The 16,753-nt window shown below is 48.6% G+C and overlaps 1 protein-coding gene across 1 annotated transcript; it reads right to left on the bottom strand.

Moving 5' to 3' along the window:
* Positions 1–1,500: 1,500 nt before the first annotated feature.
* olig4 (oligodendrocyte transcription factor 4) lies at positions 1,501–2,826 on the bottom strand. Its single transcript, XM_060051745.1, has one exon. It carries the CDS (start codon positions 2,566–2,568, stop codon positions 1,819–1,821), a length of 750 nt encoding a protein of 249 aa, XP_059907728.1. The 5' UTR covers positions 2,569–2,826; the 3' UTR covers positions 1,501–1,818.
* Positions 2,827–16,753: the final 13,927 nt, after the last annotated feature.

Genomic DNA, 16,753 nt, shown 5'->3' with positions numbered 1-16,753 from the left:
AGGCAGTTCCCCACTAATCCCCACAATGTGTTCTGCTTCCCATTCCCACCTGTGCCCAAATAAAGCCAGCGAGTGTGTGTGGGGGGACCTGGGGTCTCGGTGTCAGGGGACCAGGGACCAGGTGATGCTGCAGCGCTCGTAACCCCCCCACTCCCCCCCCCCCCCCCACACTCCCCCCCCCCCCCCCCCCCCAACGACAGAAGCCCCAGCGCCGGGCCCAGGGTTAGCAGCTGCCTCCACCCCCACTGGGATGCCCTACAGCTGACAATCCCCCAGTACTGACAGGGGCTCTTTACAGTGTCAATAGCCTCATAAATTAGAGCTAACCGCTATTGTGGTGAGCAAGGTGTCACGGCTTTTGGCTCAGCGGTGCTTGTTACCATGATGAAATGTAGATTGAATGGAGGAGGCCTGTGTCCCAGGCACGAGAGCATGGCCTCCCCCGGCCTTTGTGTTGCCCGGGCGGCTTTTGTTGGACCCCATTCAGGGTCCCTGTGTGGAGGAGGAGGAGCAGGGAGGGGAGGGAGGTGGGTGAAAAGGAGTTACATCTCTTCATCTCCCCTGCCCATCGCGGCGAGCTCATCTGTCAGCCGTGGGAGGATAAGCATGTATTTTACACGCTTGATTTGTTGCTAAGTGAAGGCCGGCCCTTGTTCCATTGTTTGGTTAAATTATGTCCTTGGCAATCAGTCTGTATAATGGTTATGTTTGCCGATCAGTTGATTAATCATTACTTAGAGAAATCAAACATTGCAGTTGTTATTATTATTGCGTGAGTGTGTATGTGTGCTTGCATCATGATATACAAATCGCAAAATCTTATTGCCAAGTAGGTCCTGAGCAGTTAAGATGAAACGATGCAGCGCTATGATCCTATATTATTACCCTACAATAAGTTAAGAACTTTTTCTTTATTCTCATTCATATGCTCTCAGAAGGGCTCATCCCATCCCCTCCCGTGATTCATATTTTCCCTAGTTACGTGTTTACTCTTTGAAGCGGGGGACAGTGACAAATCCTGCAGGCGCGGGGATGACAGGTCGAGAGACGGCCATGTCTCTCCGGCGCGTCGGACAAAAGTGACGCGACGCAGTGGCGCCTGTGTCATCCTTTCATCTCCTACACCCTGTTGAGGTGAAGATGGATGGTCCCCAAGCTGCAAAACAACACATTCAGCTCCTCGACCGAGGCATTGTCTGGCCCTTCTGTCCCTGCTCCCTAGTTAGCAACGCAACTGCTTCTTTTTTTTTACTTCCCTGGCTCCCCTTCCCCGGCTGTTATGTCAAAATAACCCTCCGGGCCTAGTTAAAGAAGTATTAGTATTCAGACAATTACATTCTCCCTTGCACGGTACTTGCTTCTGTGTAAAAGGTTGTTGCTTAACTGTTTGACATCTCTTATAATACCTTGAACCTAAAATGAAAGGTATTATAAAGTTAAAAGGTCAAATTAAAAAGTGAAAGATTATCAGTGTTAAACATAGGATGACAGAAACAAGGATTTTTATGACAAAAGTTTAATTTAAGAAAATAGAAATTCCATTCCATTGAACACAACCTTTTTGTTAACATTTCTTTAGCTCACATGAATCAGATAAAATATAGGCAACAATCTTTTGCCAATCTGACACATTCCTAGTGCATTTTGAGCGTCTCAATTTAACATAGCAAAGAGATCATGTATAAAAATAGCAGCAGTCTCCATAACAACAACGGATATATACAATATTCACAAGCTCTGGCCCCTGCCAGGATTACATCAGTCCAGGTCACAACCTCCTGCGAGCAGCCATATAGTTCAGTCTGTCGCAACTCCTGCTCACTTGATCATGGCCAGGCTGTGCAAGGACGAGGACGGGTTGGGCATGGGCTGGCACAGTGGGCAGGGGCAGGGCATCCCGGGGAAGTGCCTGTAGCAGCTGCTCAGGTGCAGCGAGTCCTTCAGGAGCCCCTGCACCGGGGCGTGGAACCCCAGGAAGCTGGCCGTGGGGGGCGAGTGGGGCGCCGGGGCCGGGGGCGGGGGAGCCGGCGGGGCGCTGCCCACCAGGGAGTGCAGGGACTGGGCCAGAGGGTGCAGCGGCAGGGAGAGGGAGGGCGGCGGGGCGCTGATCCTGGGGTGGGCCGAGGGGCGGCTCTGGGCGCCGTACACGTCCCCCACCAGCTTCTTCATCTCGTCCAGGGAGCCGGACAGCATGAGGATGTAGTTGCGGGCCAGCAGCAGGGTGGAGATCTTGGACAGCTTGCGGACGGAGGGGCCCTGGGCGTAGGGCATGACTTCTCTCAGGCCGTCCATGGCCTGGTTCAGGTCGTGCATCCTCTTCCGCTCCCGGCTGTTCACCTTCAGCCGGAGGTCCTGCGTCTCCTCCTTGTCTCCCTCGGAGCCGTTCTGGTGCTGGTCGCCCTCCGAGCAGCGGTCCTTCCTGCCGGCCGGGCCCGACTCCCGGTCGGCCCGCTGCTCCTGGCAGTACTGCTGGAACATCTTGTTGGAAAAGAAGCTCCCGACGGAATCGTCCACGATCAGGTCTGGGGACGAGGAGCGGCTGGAGGTGGAGCCGGCGTCTGAATCCATCTCGTCAGGGTCGGAAGAAGACTCAAAATACAAACAAAAATACAAGAAGTAGGACCCAAGTGGTGGGTAATGACTTCAGCAAAAGGTTGGCGTACGAAGAGAGGAGTGACAGATTCTGCTTAGGATGTAAGGGTCTTCAAAAGGCCTCGGTTCTCTAGAGTCGACGTGCTAAACTTGTCTCAGAGCTCTACGGTGTTGAATCCGCTGATGGGGTCTCTTTCACAGGAGAGAGTCTTCCTTAACTGTCGCCCTCTGGGCCTACTGCCCCATATTTATACCTCCGGGCATACAAAGGAACAATGGGGGCGCATAATGAGATACTTAAACCCACAGCCAATTGCAGAAGGGACACACTTTCACCCCCTCACACCTCCTGCCGATGCACCCCCATCCTGCCTCCCCAGAACTCCCCCTTTTCCACTTTCCCCCCCCCCCCCGATCCTGATCACCCGTCTCCCACCCCTAACACATTAACCAGGCAAGAGATGTGTTCACATGGCTGTTTTAAGGCACACGGATCATATTTCATGTGGTTAAAGCGCCCAGTCGATCGCTCATTTAAAAAGTCCAAACAAGGAATTTCACTTGCTGACTTGAGTGGTAAAGACGTTATAATAGTTAAAGTATAAAACATTTAAATACTAGTATGGTATAAAAAACATATAATATTGGTGTATCCAAAGTTAAGTTTTTTTTTCTTTATGTATCTGTGCATGTGTTTATCCATTCCAATGTTTGAAAAAAGTTACTTATAATTTCCTGACAAACAAGCCCAAAATATATATCATAAGAATAATGTGTGAGATGTTTATTACTATAGATTGATAGATTAAACACATATTTGCATAAAATACGATTTCTAAGCCTTAGTTTAACAGAATTAGAAAAAAACATTTAGAAACCATAAAGTGTCTTCCAAACTACACAGAATTTGACAAACTCAGCCATCATTTGAGCCATACATAAAAAAGTTGAAGGGGAATGTTGCATGTAGGAGATCCCATCAGGCTCAGTTTAAGACACACAGAAAGCAGTCCGGAAGGTGAACCCTTGGTCCGCCTGCATCAGCCCCAGACCTCTGCGTCCTGGAACAGAGGACCTCTGCATCATCATAACCCGCCATGCGCCCCGGAGCCACTTCAAAGCGGCCCGGGCTGCCTCATTAGCATACGGTATCCATGGCGAGGTTTGGGGAAAGGTATGAGGCCCACTATGTGGCGCTGGAACATAGACAGGAACGGTGTTAATGGGAGACTAGGTACAATTCAAATGGGGTGCTGGTGGTGGTGTGCGGGGGGTTGGGGGGTCGGGACAATAGGGCCTGGATTCAATACGACCGAGCTCCCAAATAGTCTGCGAAATCACATCACTAGCACCAGGGGAGGGAGGAGGGCAGGGAGTAGGGAGGGGAGAGGGCAGGGGGGTCTTGGCAGAGGGGAGGTGGCAGTTAAAGAGATACTAAGGAGTGGGCGAGGCATTGTCTTCCTTCGAATCGAACTGTAAAGCACCCGGAATTACACCGTCTCACTTTCTCAGTTCCTGCAGTGCAGGGCTTCCCCCCCCCCCCCCCCACACACACACACACACTCACACACAGAAGAGTGCCTGAGGGGAACGCAGATCGTTCATTAAAGTAACTGCACAGCAACACAAGCAAAGCAACAGCATGTGTCGCGACCGGGCTCAGAAATGAGGCCACTGTTTGTGTCAAAAGGGGAGGAAACTTTCAACGGCGTCATAGACAGTTTTAATTATGCATGCTACTATGTTGAATGCGGAAGTAAGTAATGGACCCTCACAAAATAGCCCACTCGTCTATTGTAAATACAACTTAATAAGTACCCCCCGCACCCCCATATTACCGTTAAGCACTCTCTGTTTAAAACACTAATTACGACAACAAGGAAACCTAGAAAAGTATTTTGTCATGAGTTTCCCTTTTTCAAAGAGCCATATGAGACACCCATAGAAGTGCAGAGTTATGGGTGGTTTTCTGGACAATTCCAAAGTTTTATCTTTGGCAGTTCCCTCCAATGTGGGAACTCAACCTTTCCATGTGACAGGAAAACAGAAAACACTGTTGAACACAGTTTGTTCCGTCTTGCCTCAATCGTCTTGCCTCAATCCCTCCTAACATACATTACAGACATCCACCTGTTGATCCAATACCTTAAGAAGCGGTGTTCTCCCAACTTGCTCTGACTGTGATGTGTATGGATTTAAGGCTAAGGTTGAGAGATTTAAGATAGTTGAGCGAGATAAAAAAAACGAAACACTTAGGTGGCCAACATACTGTATGTCTTAGACCAGGGATGGGCAACTGGCGGCCCGCGGGCTGCATACGGCCCGCGTCCTCACTCAGTCAGGCCCGCACATCATTTTAATTAATTTAAAAAAAATAAAAAAATTAAGAGAAGTAGAGTATCTGTTCATAGAATTCAAAGGCAAACTCATGTGTCTAGTTTGCTTAGAAACAATATCAGGCATGAAAGATTTCCACTTAAGTCGCCACCACTACAACTACTTCAACTGCACTGAATATCATGCTTGTTGGGTTTGAGTTCATTGAGTTGTTGCACTTAATGTTGGGCCACTGTTTTTCAGTTTTGTGTCATCATTGAATGATTAATTGAACGATGATGTATGTGAGCCCTTTGCACTGATAAAAATGCAAACCATTCATGTGGCTGTTTGAGCATGGAAAACATGAAATTAATGTATGTTGGTTCAATTATCATACCGTACATAGGTTATGAATCTGGAAGATTTTGTAGGTAGTGGCCATCCCCAAAATGCACCAGAATACAGGAAATCATACCTTCCAAATTCAAAATTTTGTAGCTTGTCTCAGTTTACGTTTAGTTGAAGTGCAGTCACGTGGCCCTCTGATGGTGATGATGAAAAATTGTGGCCCTCTTTATCATGAAAGTTGCCCATCCCTGTCTTAGACCAAGTTGTTGGATACACTTTACAAACCCTGTGTGCAGAGTCATTATTAAAACACTACAGTCTATATAGGAGGCAATATTTCAATATTGGTGTTAATCACAAGCTTTATACAGCAACACTTCAGCAGAAGTGTTGCTAGTGTGTGTGAGTGGGCTGTCTTTTCATCGGATGACAGGTTTGTCCACAGTCTGTTGGCTGCCCTTTGGCTGGGGCCCAGTAGGAGGCCCCTGGTTTATGTTTACCCAGCCCCAGTAGAGCCTCTGTCAGAACGGTGGGCGTCTTTGTCCAAACGCCATGATGTTTTGAGACGCTGGCAGCAGGACGTAAGGGTAAAAGTCCCCAAGAACAGCCGACGCTGCCAATATAACCTGACACTTCCTGGAGGATTTATCCATGTTGGTGATTTGTGAAACTCATTAAGGTCCTCTCTCTCACACTCTCTCTCTCTCTCTCTCTCTCTCTCTCTCTCTCTCTCTCTCTCTCTCTCTCTCTCTCTCTCTCTCTCTCTCTCTCTCTCTCTCTCTCTCTCTCTCTCTCTCTCTCTCTCACTCTCTGTCTCTCGATCCGTTTGTGCTCAAACATTCGACACACATGTGCTTTTACGTGGATATATAAAACACTCATGCACACCTTATTAAGTTGAGGCTGTGAATCAAGAGGGTGTATGGACCCCCACTGAGGCTCACATGGCGTGTTTCAGTGTGTGCGTGTCTGTGTCCGCGGGGGGTGGGGGGGGGCAGAGGGAGCACGGAGACTTGCCGTTGCCAACATTTAGTGATATTATAATTGGGGATCTTGGATAGCAAACTTGAACCATTTATTGGGAGCATATGGATTCTCCCATCGTTAGGCTGGTGGCCAACACAGTGGCTGGACGCTCCTTTCCTAATTGGGTCAGATCCTAATTAACAGTCTTGGACTCAGTAGTGCCAGTGAGTGTATTCTTACATCAATCTCCCCTGACTGTTTAAATGGCTCAGTTTATTCAAGTTGCTTTTTACTGTATTCAGGTTAGTTTTTATTGCATTGTACGATTAATGCTCTGTACATCTTTAATGGTCTGAAATCACTTCAAATGGAGAAGGGTTGTGCCAAGGCCCCTCTTAAATCAGACCGGAACTCATCGGATTGTCAAAGAGGTATAATTTGTTATAGAACCCAACTGAAACTGAAGGGAGAGCTGCTTGTGTGTCCGTGAACGCGTGTGCTGTGTGTGTGTGTGTGTGTGTGTGTGTGTGTGTGTGTGTGTGTCGCCTATGTGTGTGTCAGTGTGTGTGTGTGTGTGTGTTTGTGTGTCTGTGTGTGTGTCTGTGTGTTTGAGTCGTATACGTGTGTGTGTGTGTGTGAGAGACTGTACAAGTGTGTGTGTGTCTGTGTCTGTGTGTGTGTGTGTGTGTGTGCGCGCGCGCACACACACACGTGCACGCTCCACAATGAGAACATAGACGGACCATTGTTCAAGGCTCTAAGCTTAGGAGAGCAGGAGAATGATGAGGCCTTCTGTGGCTAAATAAATGTGTGAGCCAGATCAATCCCATTCTCCCCACCGCCCTCATTCTTATTCATGTGTTTGCGGAGAGCGAAGGGCCACACAGAGAGACACAAGGGACAGAGCTCGGCATCACCAAAATGAAAGAGTAGCCACCTTACGTGTTTCCACATAATCCCCCAATTTTTAACCCTGGATCAGTGTTTGACTTTCCTCTCTCGAGGACCCCCTGCCTTCCATTCATGGGGATTTGAGGCGGGGTGTTCTGAGGTTTAGAGGACCCCCCCCCCCAGCCACCCTCTCTTCAGTCAGCTCATGGGCTGGGGTGCACCCACGTGAAAGTGTTCAGGTGACCAGAAGATGAGGGCATTATCACAGGCATATGCTTGTAGTGACAGAGGATCAGGCCAGATTAGGGCTCATCATGGCACAATGAATCTCCCTAAGATGAGGAGCAAACCTTGAGCTGTTTGTGTGTGTGTGTGTCTTTGTGCCTATGTGTGTGTGTGTGTGTGGTTATCTTTGTGGGTCTGTGAATGTTTCTGTATCTTTGTGTGAGTGTGCCTATGAGTGTGTGCGTGTTTGTGTGTGTGTGTTTGTGCGTGCGTGCGCACACACACGCACACAAGTTGGGCTCCCCTTATACTCTTTGTTGCCTATTGTCTCACTGGGTCAAGCCCCAGCACGTATGTGCATGTATCTGCACCCACTGAGCATGAATCTGAACATGCAGCAGGGGAAGAGATAGAAGAGATACAGCGGCAGTAGGTCACTTCACGGTTGGCAGAACTGGAGATAAAAGCCCTCTCTGGCTGTGTATTTCTGTGGATGGTGTTATGGTTTGTTCCTTTTATCAGCCATCTCTTCCCCCGGTGGGTTATAGTGTTCCGGGAGCTTTTTAGATACGGATCAGTGGTGGCCGTGTGAGGAGTGTGTTCTGCACACTTAATAGTTTTCTAATCTAATCTCCACCTCAAAGTGGTTCCCTGACACCTGCTCCAGGTATACACGGGATGTCCCCAGATGAAAGAGATATAAAGTTGTTTCACAAAGTGTCCCCAAAGTGGGACGACAAATGTTCTTCGGAAAACGGGGAGCAGTGGCCTTTGTGACCGCCCCGCGGTCGGGGTACAAACCGCCCTCTGATTTATTCAGTTACACTGGCCTGAAACAATCACATTATCTCCAGTGCAACAACAGGCAGCCCCTGAAAAAAACGGGGGCACAAAGGCGCTATGAAAATCCCCCAGGACGTTTATGAGTCTGCTAAAGAGTCCAATAACTTTCCCCTTCATCTCCAAGCGGCAGGGGGGCAGGCTTGGGGTGGTGGAGGAGGGCGAGAGAGAGAGAGAGAGAGAGAGAGAGAGAGAGAGAGAGAGATTGGGGACAGGATGAAAGAGGTCCCAGGCCCCTCTCTTCTTAAAGGGCTGAATGGGACTCAGTCAGCAGGCTGTCCCGTGCACTGGCCCACTCCATGCTGATAGAGCTTCATAAATTACCCCCAACTACCCTAGGGGGACATGTCGCTGGGGGGACACAGAAAGAGAGGGAGCGAGAGAAGGGGGGATGTGAAGTGAGAGTGAAGGAAAATGAGAAAGAGAGAGGGCGAGGGGGGAAATAAGAGTGTAAAATATTGACAAGCAGACCAGTCCTCAGGCTTAGAAAGAGGCTTGCCCAGATGCTGACCTTCAGCCTGAGGGCTGCTCCCCTGCTTGGGACAGTAGCCTCTCCCCCGGGCACCAGCCTGGCACTGGACCCTGGTGGGATACATCTGGAGGGGGGGGGGGGGGGGGGGGCTCTGGCCTCATCATAGTCATTCTGTGTGATTGACCGCATCATCGCAGCTCTAATTTCATTACAGCTTGATTCAGTTATTTTAATGTGATTCAATCAATGCATTAGGAATCATTTCTGTCACATGTGTATTAGATATGCAAATTTGACTCGAGAAAAATATTGACTAGTGGATAATGCAAACAGTATTCACAAATAGTGGTTTAACCGGGATCAATACATTGATATGAAACTGAATCTGACTTAATAAAGTGTTAAATGCATTAATTATGCTGTTGTGTTTTATTAGCAATTAAAACAAGCAGAAATTCATACTGTATCGACATCATGCATGGTGTTCTACAACCTAATATATAATCAATAATAGCTTATTTACCTTAGTTACCTTACAATTAAGGTAACACTGAATCAATATCATACTTTTTAGATATAGTATATATATTCGATTTGAGTACAGCTTTGCATAGACTTTGTTGAGTGTGTTATTTTAAACACTGCATTTACAAAGTGCATTGTAAATGTAGATTGGAATGTTTTCATGCATTAGTTGAGTGTTTTCAAAGCCTTAGCTCACATGTGTTGGCTAACGCTTGACACCTTAGCTTTAAGTGTTCTCAGTGGGGTTTTCCTCACACTCCGTTTATCCCTACAAATGACGGTTGTTGAATAGGCATGATATATTAATGCCTCACTATTCATTGATTTATCATGCAACCCCTTGACCAAACCCATGCATGGGGCATACATTGAACCATTGTGTCCAACCTACTGACTATGGGGAAGTGAAGTCTACATTTAAATGTTAAACAACATACAGTATGAATCAGTGGTCATCATCAGACTTAAGGGACACACACACACACACACACACACACACACACACACACACACACACACACACACACACACACACACACACACACACACACACAGACACACACACTCTCTAGACTGAATGTGTGTTGCATTGTGCCGGTCACACTTTTGAACAGTTGGTTGCTCACTGGTGCATGGAGACTGCATTGTGTCTCCAATCTGCACACTTCTGCCGCTCTCTAAACCCCCCCTCCTCCACCCATCCACCCGGGCCCTTCTCCATCAGCCCGCTGCCACACACACACACCCCTCTTCCCAGTGTCATCCAGTCTGCTACAACAAGGGGGGGGGGGTAATCCCCCGGTGCAGCAGACCAGGCACGGTTCCTGCCTTTCATCAGCACCCATTGTTTCAGTGTGTTACCTCCGCTTGTGCACCCTCGCCGGGGCAACGTGCCCCCCCCCCACACCTCCTCTACCCCCACCCCATCCCATCTGTGGATAGGCCTGCCATGTGTCCGTTTACTGGCCTGCCAGCGGCGACACCACTGTATGTGGAGAGTACATGATGCTGCCTATTGTGTGGGCTACGGCCCCTGGCTACTCAGCTCCGACCCGGGGGTCACCGCGCACAATATCCCCCAGTGTTGGTGGCCGTTGGCTATTCTGTTAGGGCCCTGATTGACGAGCTGGTCAATGGTCTGCGCAGTGACTTGCTTGTGGAGTGTGTGTGTGTGTGTGTGTGTGTGTGTGTGTGTGTGTGTGTGCGTGTGTGTGTGTGTGCATGTGTGTGTGTGCGTGCATGCGTGTGTGTGTGCATGTTAGTGTGTGTGTGTCTGGGTCATGTGTGTGCGTGTGTGTACATGCATGTGTCTGTGTGTATGCGTACGTGCATTTATTTGTGTGTATGAGTGTGTGTGTGTGTGTGCTTATATGCGGATGTTTGTGTGTGTGCTTATATGCGGATGTTTGTGTGTGTGCGTGCGTGCGTGCGTGCGTGCGTGTGTGTGTGTGTGTGTCTGTGTGGGCGTGTGTTTGCTCTGGACACAGCTCTGGTACGGTCCTATTGATCGAGTGTCTCCTCTGCTAAGTATTGGTCTTTTGAGGACCGCAGACTAGTTAGTGACACACAATTGGCTTCATTGGTGGCTGGTTTGATGAAGTCGAATGAATAACTGCAATTTAACTCAATGGGCACATGCCATGGCCGGGCGTTAAAGCTCAGTGAATGGAGACTAGAGTCTTTATTGTGCTGTATTGCTGTTAATACTTCACGCTTGGATTTTATGCCTCCAAAGACCTTTTGTATCTGTAGTCCACTGCCCTCAGCCCATGAGTCAGGCTGTGCTGTAAAGCCACGCTGAACTCAACATTTTACCAGGCTGACATTTCTGTGTGAAAAGTTAATGTGAGACTAATTATTAATTATTTCAATTCAGGCCTCGTGCTTTAGACTGTCTGCTCTTATCTCTTAGCATGTCATCTGCCTCTCTCTCCTCCTCCCTCTTTCTGTCGTTCTTCCTTTCCATTTTCAGCTTTTTTTAACGTGAACCCACTTAAACACAAACACACACACATACACTTGTACACACACACATACACTTGTACACAGACACATGCACATTGCACACAGATACAACCGCGCACACACAGATACAACCCCCACACACACACACACACACACACACACACACACACACACACACACACACACACACACACACACACACACACACACACACACACACACACAGAGGTGTCTGTCTGCTTACCAGAGGGTCTCAGGTGGAAGATTACGGGCTCCCATTAAACCTTAATTCGAATACGGCTGTCGTTGAATTCTAATGAGGAGATCAGGCCCTGTGGCATAATATCAGCCAGTGTCCGACATAATGCCATTATCCCAACACGCACACACACACACACACACACAGACACACACACACGCACACACACACTGATACATCATATGTTAACAGACTCAGAAATAAATTAGATAAACACACAATGGCTGACATATGCACATACTAAATAAGCAAGTGAGAGCTTGAAATACAGATTCTTGGACGTCTCCTTCGCTGTGATCGTTGACGGCACAGATGGCACATCAAACCCTGTGATTTATAACCCTCCTCTGACAACATGGGCCGCACTGGACATAAGGCAACATTTTCTTCCAGGGAATTTGCTTTTCTGCCAGAGGGTACTCTGAAGTGACTCATTGTATGACATGGGCATCTTTCATTTGTAATGTTTCAGTTAAATCCCCATATAATATCATACAAATTTAAAAAGGAATACATCTTCTCTTAATCTTAACATATAACAAATCAGCCCGGTAATATGGCTCCATCATCTTGGTGCATTGGTTAACTTTAGTAAGAATGAAACACTAAAACACTATGCTAAGTAACATCAATAATATTTGCTGTTAGATATAAACACTGGTGGCAATTCCGTGCATTGACGGCCGCACCATCATCCCGCAATTCATTAACACGAGAAGCCAGTCAAATTTAGTTGAATTGAGCATATCTGCATGTTAACACAACCAGCTTCTCCCTCACCCTACAGAAGCCTGCCAGGCCCAAGTCATATGGTCACATGACCTCGCAGGGACGAGAGGGCCGGCTGCAGGTTTCCTGCACTTTTGTTATTGATATATATTCCCTTTGTCTCGCTCACTTTCCTGTCTGTGGGAAGCACAGGACTCAAGGCCCCCGGCCTTTGCGGAGCGCGCCCCGCTGAGCCTGGCATTAAATATCAATACACATTTACGACGGACCGTAAACCACGGGCACCCAGAGCGAGAGCGAGAGGCGGATGACAGGGGAAGCAAGTGCAACAAGCCGTCAAGCCTCCCGTCCGAGTGCCCAGAGGAGAGAAGTGTGGGGCAGACAAAAGGAGAGGACTCTGGGTTTTCAGCAAAACCTTTAGAGGGGAAGCAAGAGGAGACAGTAAAGCTGGCCAGGCGCCGGGGATCAGGTGCCACCTGTCGCTCAGCCGGCCGTCCGCTGGGATGCCCTCACAGCACAGTTCTTCGAGACACTGAGGTGGTTGGGTTGAATTGTCAACCTATTGTGTGTGCAATTATTCCCGAACCCCTTAAAAGATACTTAGATTAAAGCCATCGTCAGTGAAAGAGCGGCCCCGGCTTTGTTTCCAAGGTCGTTTACTATTCAGGGTGTGTTGACTCCCCCCCGTAAGATGGAAGGATGGGGGAGCGTTGGAGCGCTGTAGATTTAAAGGCTTAGTATACGCAGCACTTAAACAAAGACCCCTATAAAAGTACAGCCTTAGTGACTGTGTGGCAGTATATTTGAGGGGGGGGGGGGGGGGAGGGCAAGTGGGCAGGAGCAACTTGCACCCTAGCGCCAGCCCTTAAAAGATTAACCCTGAGCCCGCAAAAGCCCAGGGGGCCTAGGGGGGGGGGTCCACAGGCAGAGGGCGTGAGTGGGCTGCTGGCTGGTTAAACATTGGCCATCCTGGATCTCCTGTCATTGTCTAGTTAGCGCCTCCGACCGGGTCCCTGTTAGCGGCGCAGACACAGATCTTGGCAGCCGGAGTGAGCGGGTACAAAGGCCAATCAGCGGCCTTAAAAGCGGCGATGGAGATGTATGGGCCCAGGGTGGGGAACACGCCACGTGAGGTCCCCGGCTGTAAAGCCCCGAGCGGGACAGATTGGACGGAACAGGGCCCCCCCCCCCCCCCCCCTCCGGCGCGCCTCTTTCTGGGTGCTTCTGTGGTCCGACAGTGATAAACGGGACGCACAGCCTTCCAGAACAACAAACAGACACTGCCTCATTTCCCCAATGTGGGCGAGGGCAGGCACAAAGGAGGTGGCATCCCATTAGGGTCTGGGCTCCATGCCGCTCAGGCTGGGACCAGGGGAGGGCCGGGCCGCTGCACCAGTGCAGAGGGACACTCCACCAGGGGCCCCCAACCAAGAGGGGACAGTTCCACTGTTTTGTTTTCTCAAAAGAGTGTCATAAAAAATTCTCCTTAATTGGTGTCCCATAAAATTAGCATGTGCATGCCGATTAGATTTCCTCTCCGCTCGGCTGCTATTGTCCGTTCTGGTGACCCCATCCCTTTCCATTCACTTTCGGTCCTTTCACTATTTTATTAGGCATCAGAGAAAGAGGAAACTCATGTAAGATTGTACCCTTTGCCCTCGAACTCTCCTCCTCCCATTTTAGCTAACCAGCTCTCTGATATCTTTCCAACAATCGCCTTCTGCTGGGCCACTGAAAGGAAAACTCACAATGAGATATAGAAGTTGTTATGTTAAACAGGCCAGGAGGAAGAATGGCCTATTCTCTTTCTGCCTGGAGAGTGTTTTCCACCACTCAAACTATTCTCTTGTATATTTTACACATAAATCTTGCCACCTGCCTTTGACTAAACCTAACTTGACTTAACTCGATGGTGAAATATGCATTAGCTACATTTCAACTCCAGTCCTATAGTTACAAATAGGCGTACCGTATATATCTTTTTAGAGACCTTCACATAGAGCCATTAGCATTCTGAGAAAATAGAAATGGTAAACTCCCGTTCAGCCGAACTGTCGCCCTAAACCACGGGTGCATAGACTGAAATATAATCCCATTAATTCTGAATGGCAAGTCTATTATTCCGTGGCATAATGTGTCTGGCTTAGCGTCATAATCACTATCTCAGTGCAAACGGCGCTGAGATGAAGCCATTGGCGGCGCACTGATATCATAATGGATGGCATCATATAGCTGTCCCTCCAAAAAGGTTTGTGCCGCCGACGGCTGCCCATCATGAAGTGATCATGAGCAATGCCCCCCTGTTAGTGTTCACACTCCATCGGACGGCAACGGAGATTCTGAGGACGCAGACTTCAAAGGAGGCGAACAAAACTCTAGCGGCACCAGAAACCCGTCTGGCAGAGAAAGAGAGAAATACATCACAAGCCGTCAGACGGAGAATCCCATGAGAGAACATCTCTCTCACTAATGACGAGTCATAGTAAAGTAGTTTGCGCCGTAAGGAGACTGAATTAGCGGGAAAGTGTGAAGATGCTGTCCCCATAAATGCTAATAATGCTAATGGTCCCCAGCCGCCGCCGCGGCGCGCCTTCTCGTGGGGCTGTTCCCTATGTCAGCCAGGGGTGAGGAGGGGACACTATCATTGATACACGCATATCTTGGGGAAAGTGAGCAGTGTCGAGGAGTGGGAACGTAGCGGGCCTTTGTCATGCAGAGGGCACGGGAGGGTTAAACTAGCTCCTACTCTGCCCCCTGACCCTAGTTCTCTTTTATGCCTTTCCGCCTTCAGGACGTCGGCTCCCTGGGGCCGGGGGGGGGGGGGGGCCACAGTGTGCTACGACCCTGGAACCGGACCGCAGCCACAGAATCAGCGGGACCGGGGCCTGGTGTCTTTGTGGCCTTAAGAAAATGAGCGTGGCTCGGGGGCGGAGTCGGGGGGGAGGTCACAGGCAGGGATCACGGGGAGAGGGGACATGACATGTAAACAAATAGAGCTGGGAAAACGGACCCCGGCGCATTCGCAAACACAGCGCGCCCCTCCGATGTGAGACAGAATGTGACATGTCTGGTCGACGAGTCTGGTGAGGTTTTATCGTGCCCTGATTTACTAGTTCAGAATGTTCTGGTTCAAAATATGTAGGTGTAGTTCTAGTTTAACCAGCCTCTTTTCCCGGGGAGGGGGGGGGGTTGAATGCCGATAGAGTCTTAGAGTTAAGATACAAATATGATGACTACACACAGGTTCATTAGTACAGTAGAAGGGCCTACAGAATCATTAACCAGGAACACACATGCCCTCTAGTGGCGCTCGCAAGTTACTGCAACACCCGTTCACATACAAAACAGTTTGGTAACCTGTTGGATAACACAATATAGCTGGTTCAAAATTCATACATTCGGGTTTCTGTAATAATCTTTCTGTTTTTGTTAAGTTATGCAATAAGGGTGTATATATTCAGTAACATATGTATATTCTTATTAAATCATTAATTTAGAATAAAAGCAAAATAAAAGGTATACAAACCTTCCTATGTAACTAATGCTAATACGTCTAGTCTATCTGTCTGTGTGTGTGCGCATTTAGAAAAACATTCAAATACAACTGCGTGCCAACCCCTTCCGTTGCCCTGTCAGTTGATCATTTAAACATAACTTCTGTTCTCAAGACCCCTGCATAACTTCTCCATTTGACTCAGCTACCGAAGACAATGTAATGAGGCGATAAAAACATGGCGCTGGGGTGATGGCGTCATGCTGGGATCCGTGGCCCTGCCATCAGGGGGCCATCATCCCTGCATGTTAGACCTCCTCCCTAGTGAAAGAAATTAGGAAATGTGAGGATACTGTACAGTATGTTCAGGAATAATGACAAACGGCAGGAAGCATTGCATATCCATCCACCGATATCTATCTATATACCGCCCGCTCTCTCCCAAAGCACGGATATTCCCAACTTGTGTATCTCCTTCCTCCCTCCCCTCACCTTGCATGTCTCTCTCTCCTCTCCACGCCTCACAGCCACTTCCTCACCGGCGCATGTTTTATAATTAATGTGTTACATAATGAATACCATCGACATGTCTTTGATGCACTTGTCGCCTCAATCATGTATGAGAGGAGAAGAGACAGAGCCGAGGAAGAAAGAAAGAAAGAAAGAAAGAAAGAGAGAGAGAGAGAGAGAGAGAGAGAGAGAGAGAGAGAGAGAGAGAGAGAGAGAGAGAGAGAGAGAGAGAGAGAGAGAGAGAGAGAGAGAGAGAGAGAGAGAGAGATGATTGTCATGATGATGCTTGCCCTGACTGACCTGCCAGGAGATAGGCTGGTGGCAGGTGCTGATATGTCTCTTGCCATTCTGCGATGAATAAAACATAGCCCTAGCCTATGACTTCTGCCGCTGGGCAAAGGAAAACAGCTTGACTTTCCTTGAGGTTGTTCGTTCCTGCATCACATCACAGTCTGAATGTTGCATGATGACTGAGTGGCCCGGTCCAATCCCTGATGAGTGAAGTGAAGCTGACTTCTCCGCTGGAGAAGTCAGCTTCAGTTCACTCATCAGGGATTGGACCGGGCCGCTCAGATGTTGAAAAAAGAAAAAATCTTTCATTTTCTTTTAAGTTTTTCTA

This window comes from Gadus macrocephalus, chromosome 5 (genome assembly GCF_031168955.1).
Source record: "Gadus macrocephalus chromosome 5, ASM3116895v1".
NCBI classification, from domain to species: domain Eukaryota; kingdom Metazoa; phylum Chordata; class Actinopteri; order Gadiformes; family Gadidae; genus Gadus; species Gadus macrocephalus.
This window is presented reverse-complemented; position numbering and strand designations above follow the sequence as displayed.

Excerpts from the sequence above, each read along its gene's own strand:
- olig4 (XM_060051745.1), bottom strand. The coding sequence starts at position 2,568 with ATGGATTCAGACGCCGGCTCCACCTCCAGCCGCTCCTCGTCCCCAGAC.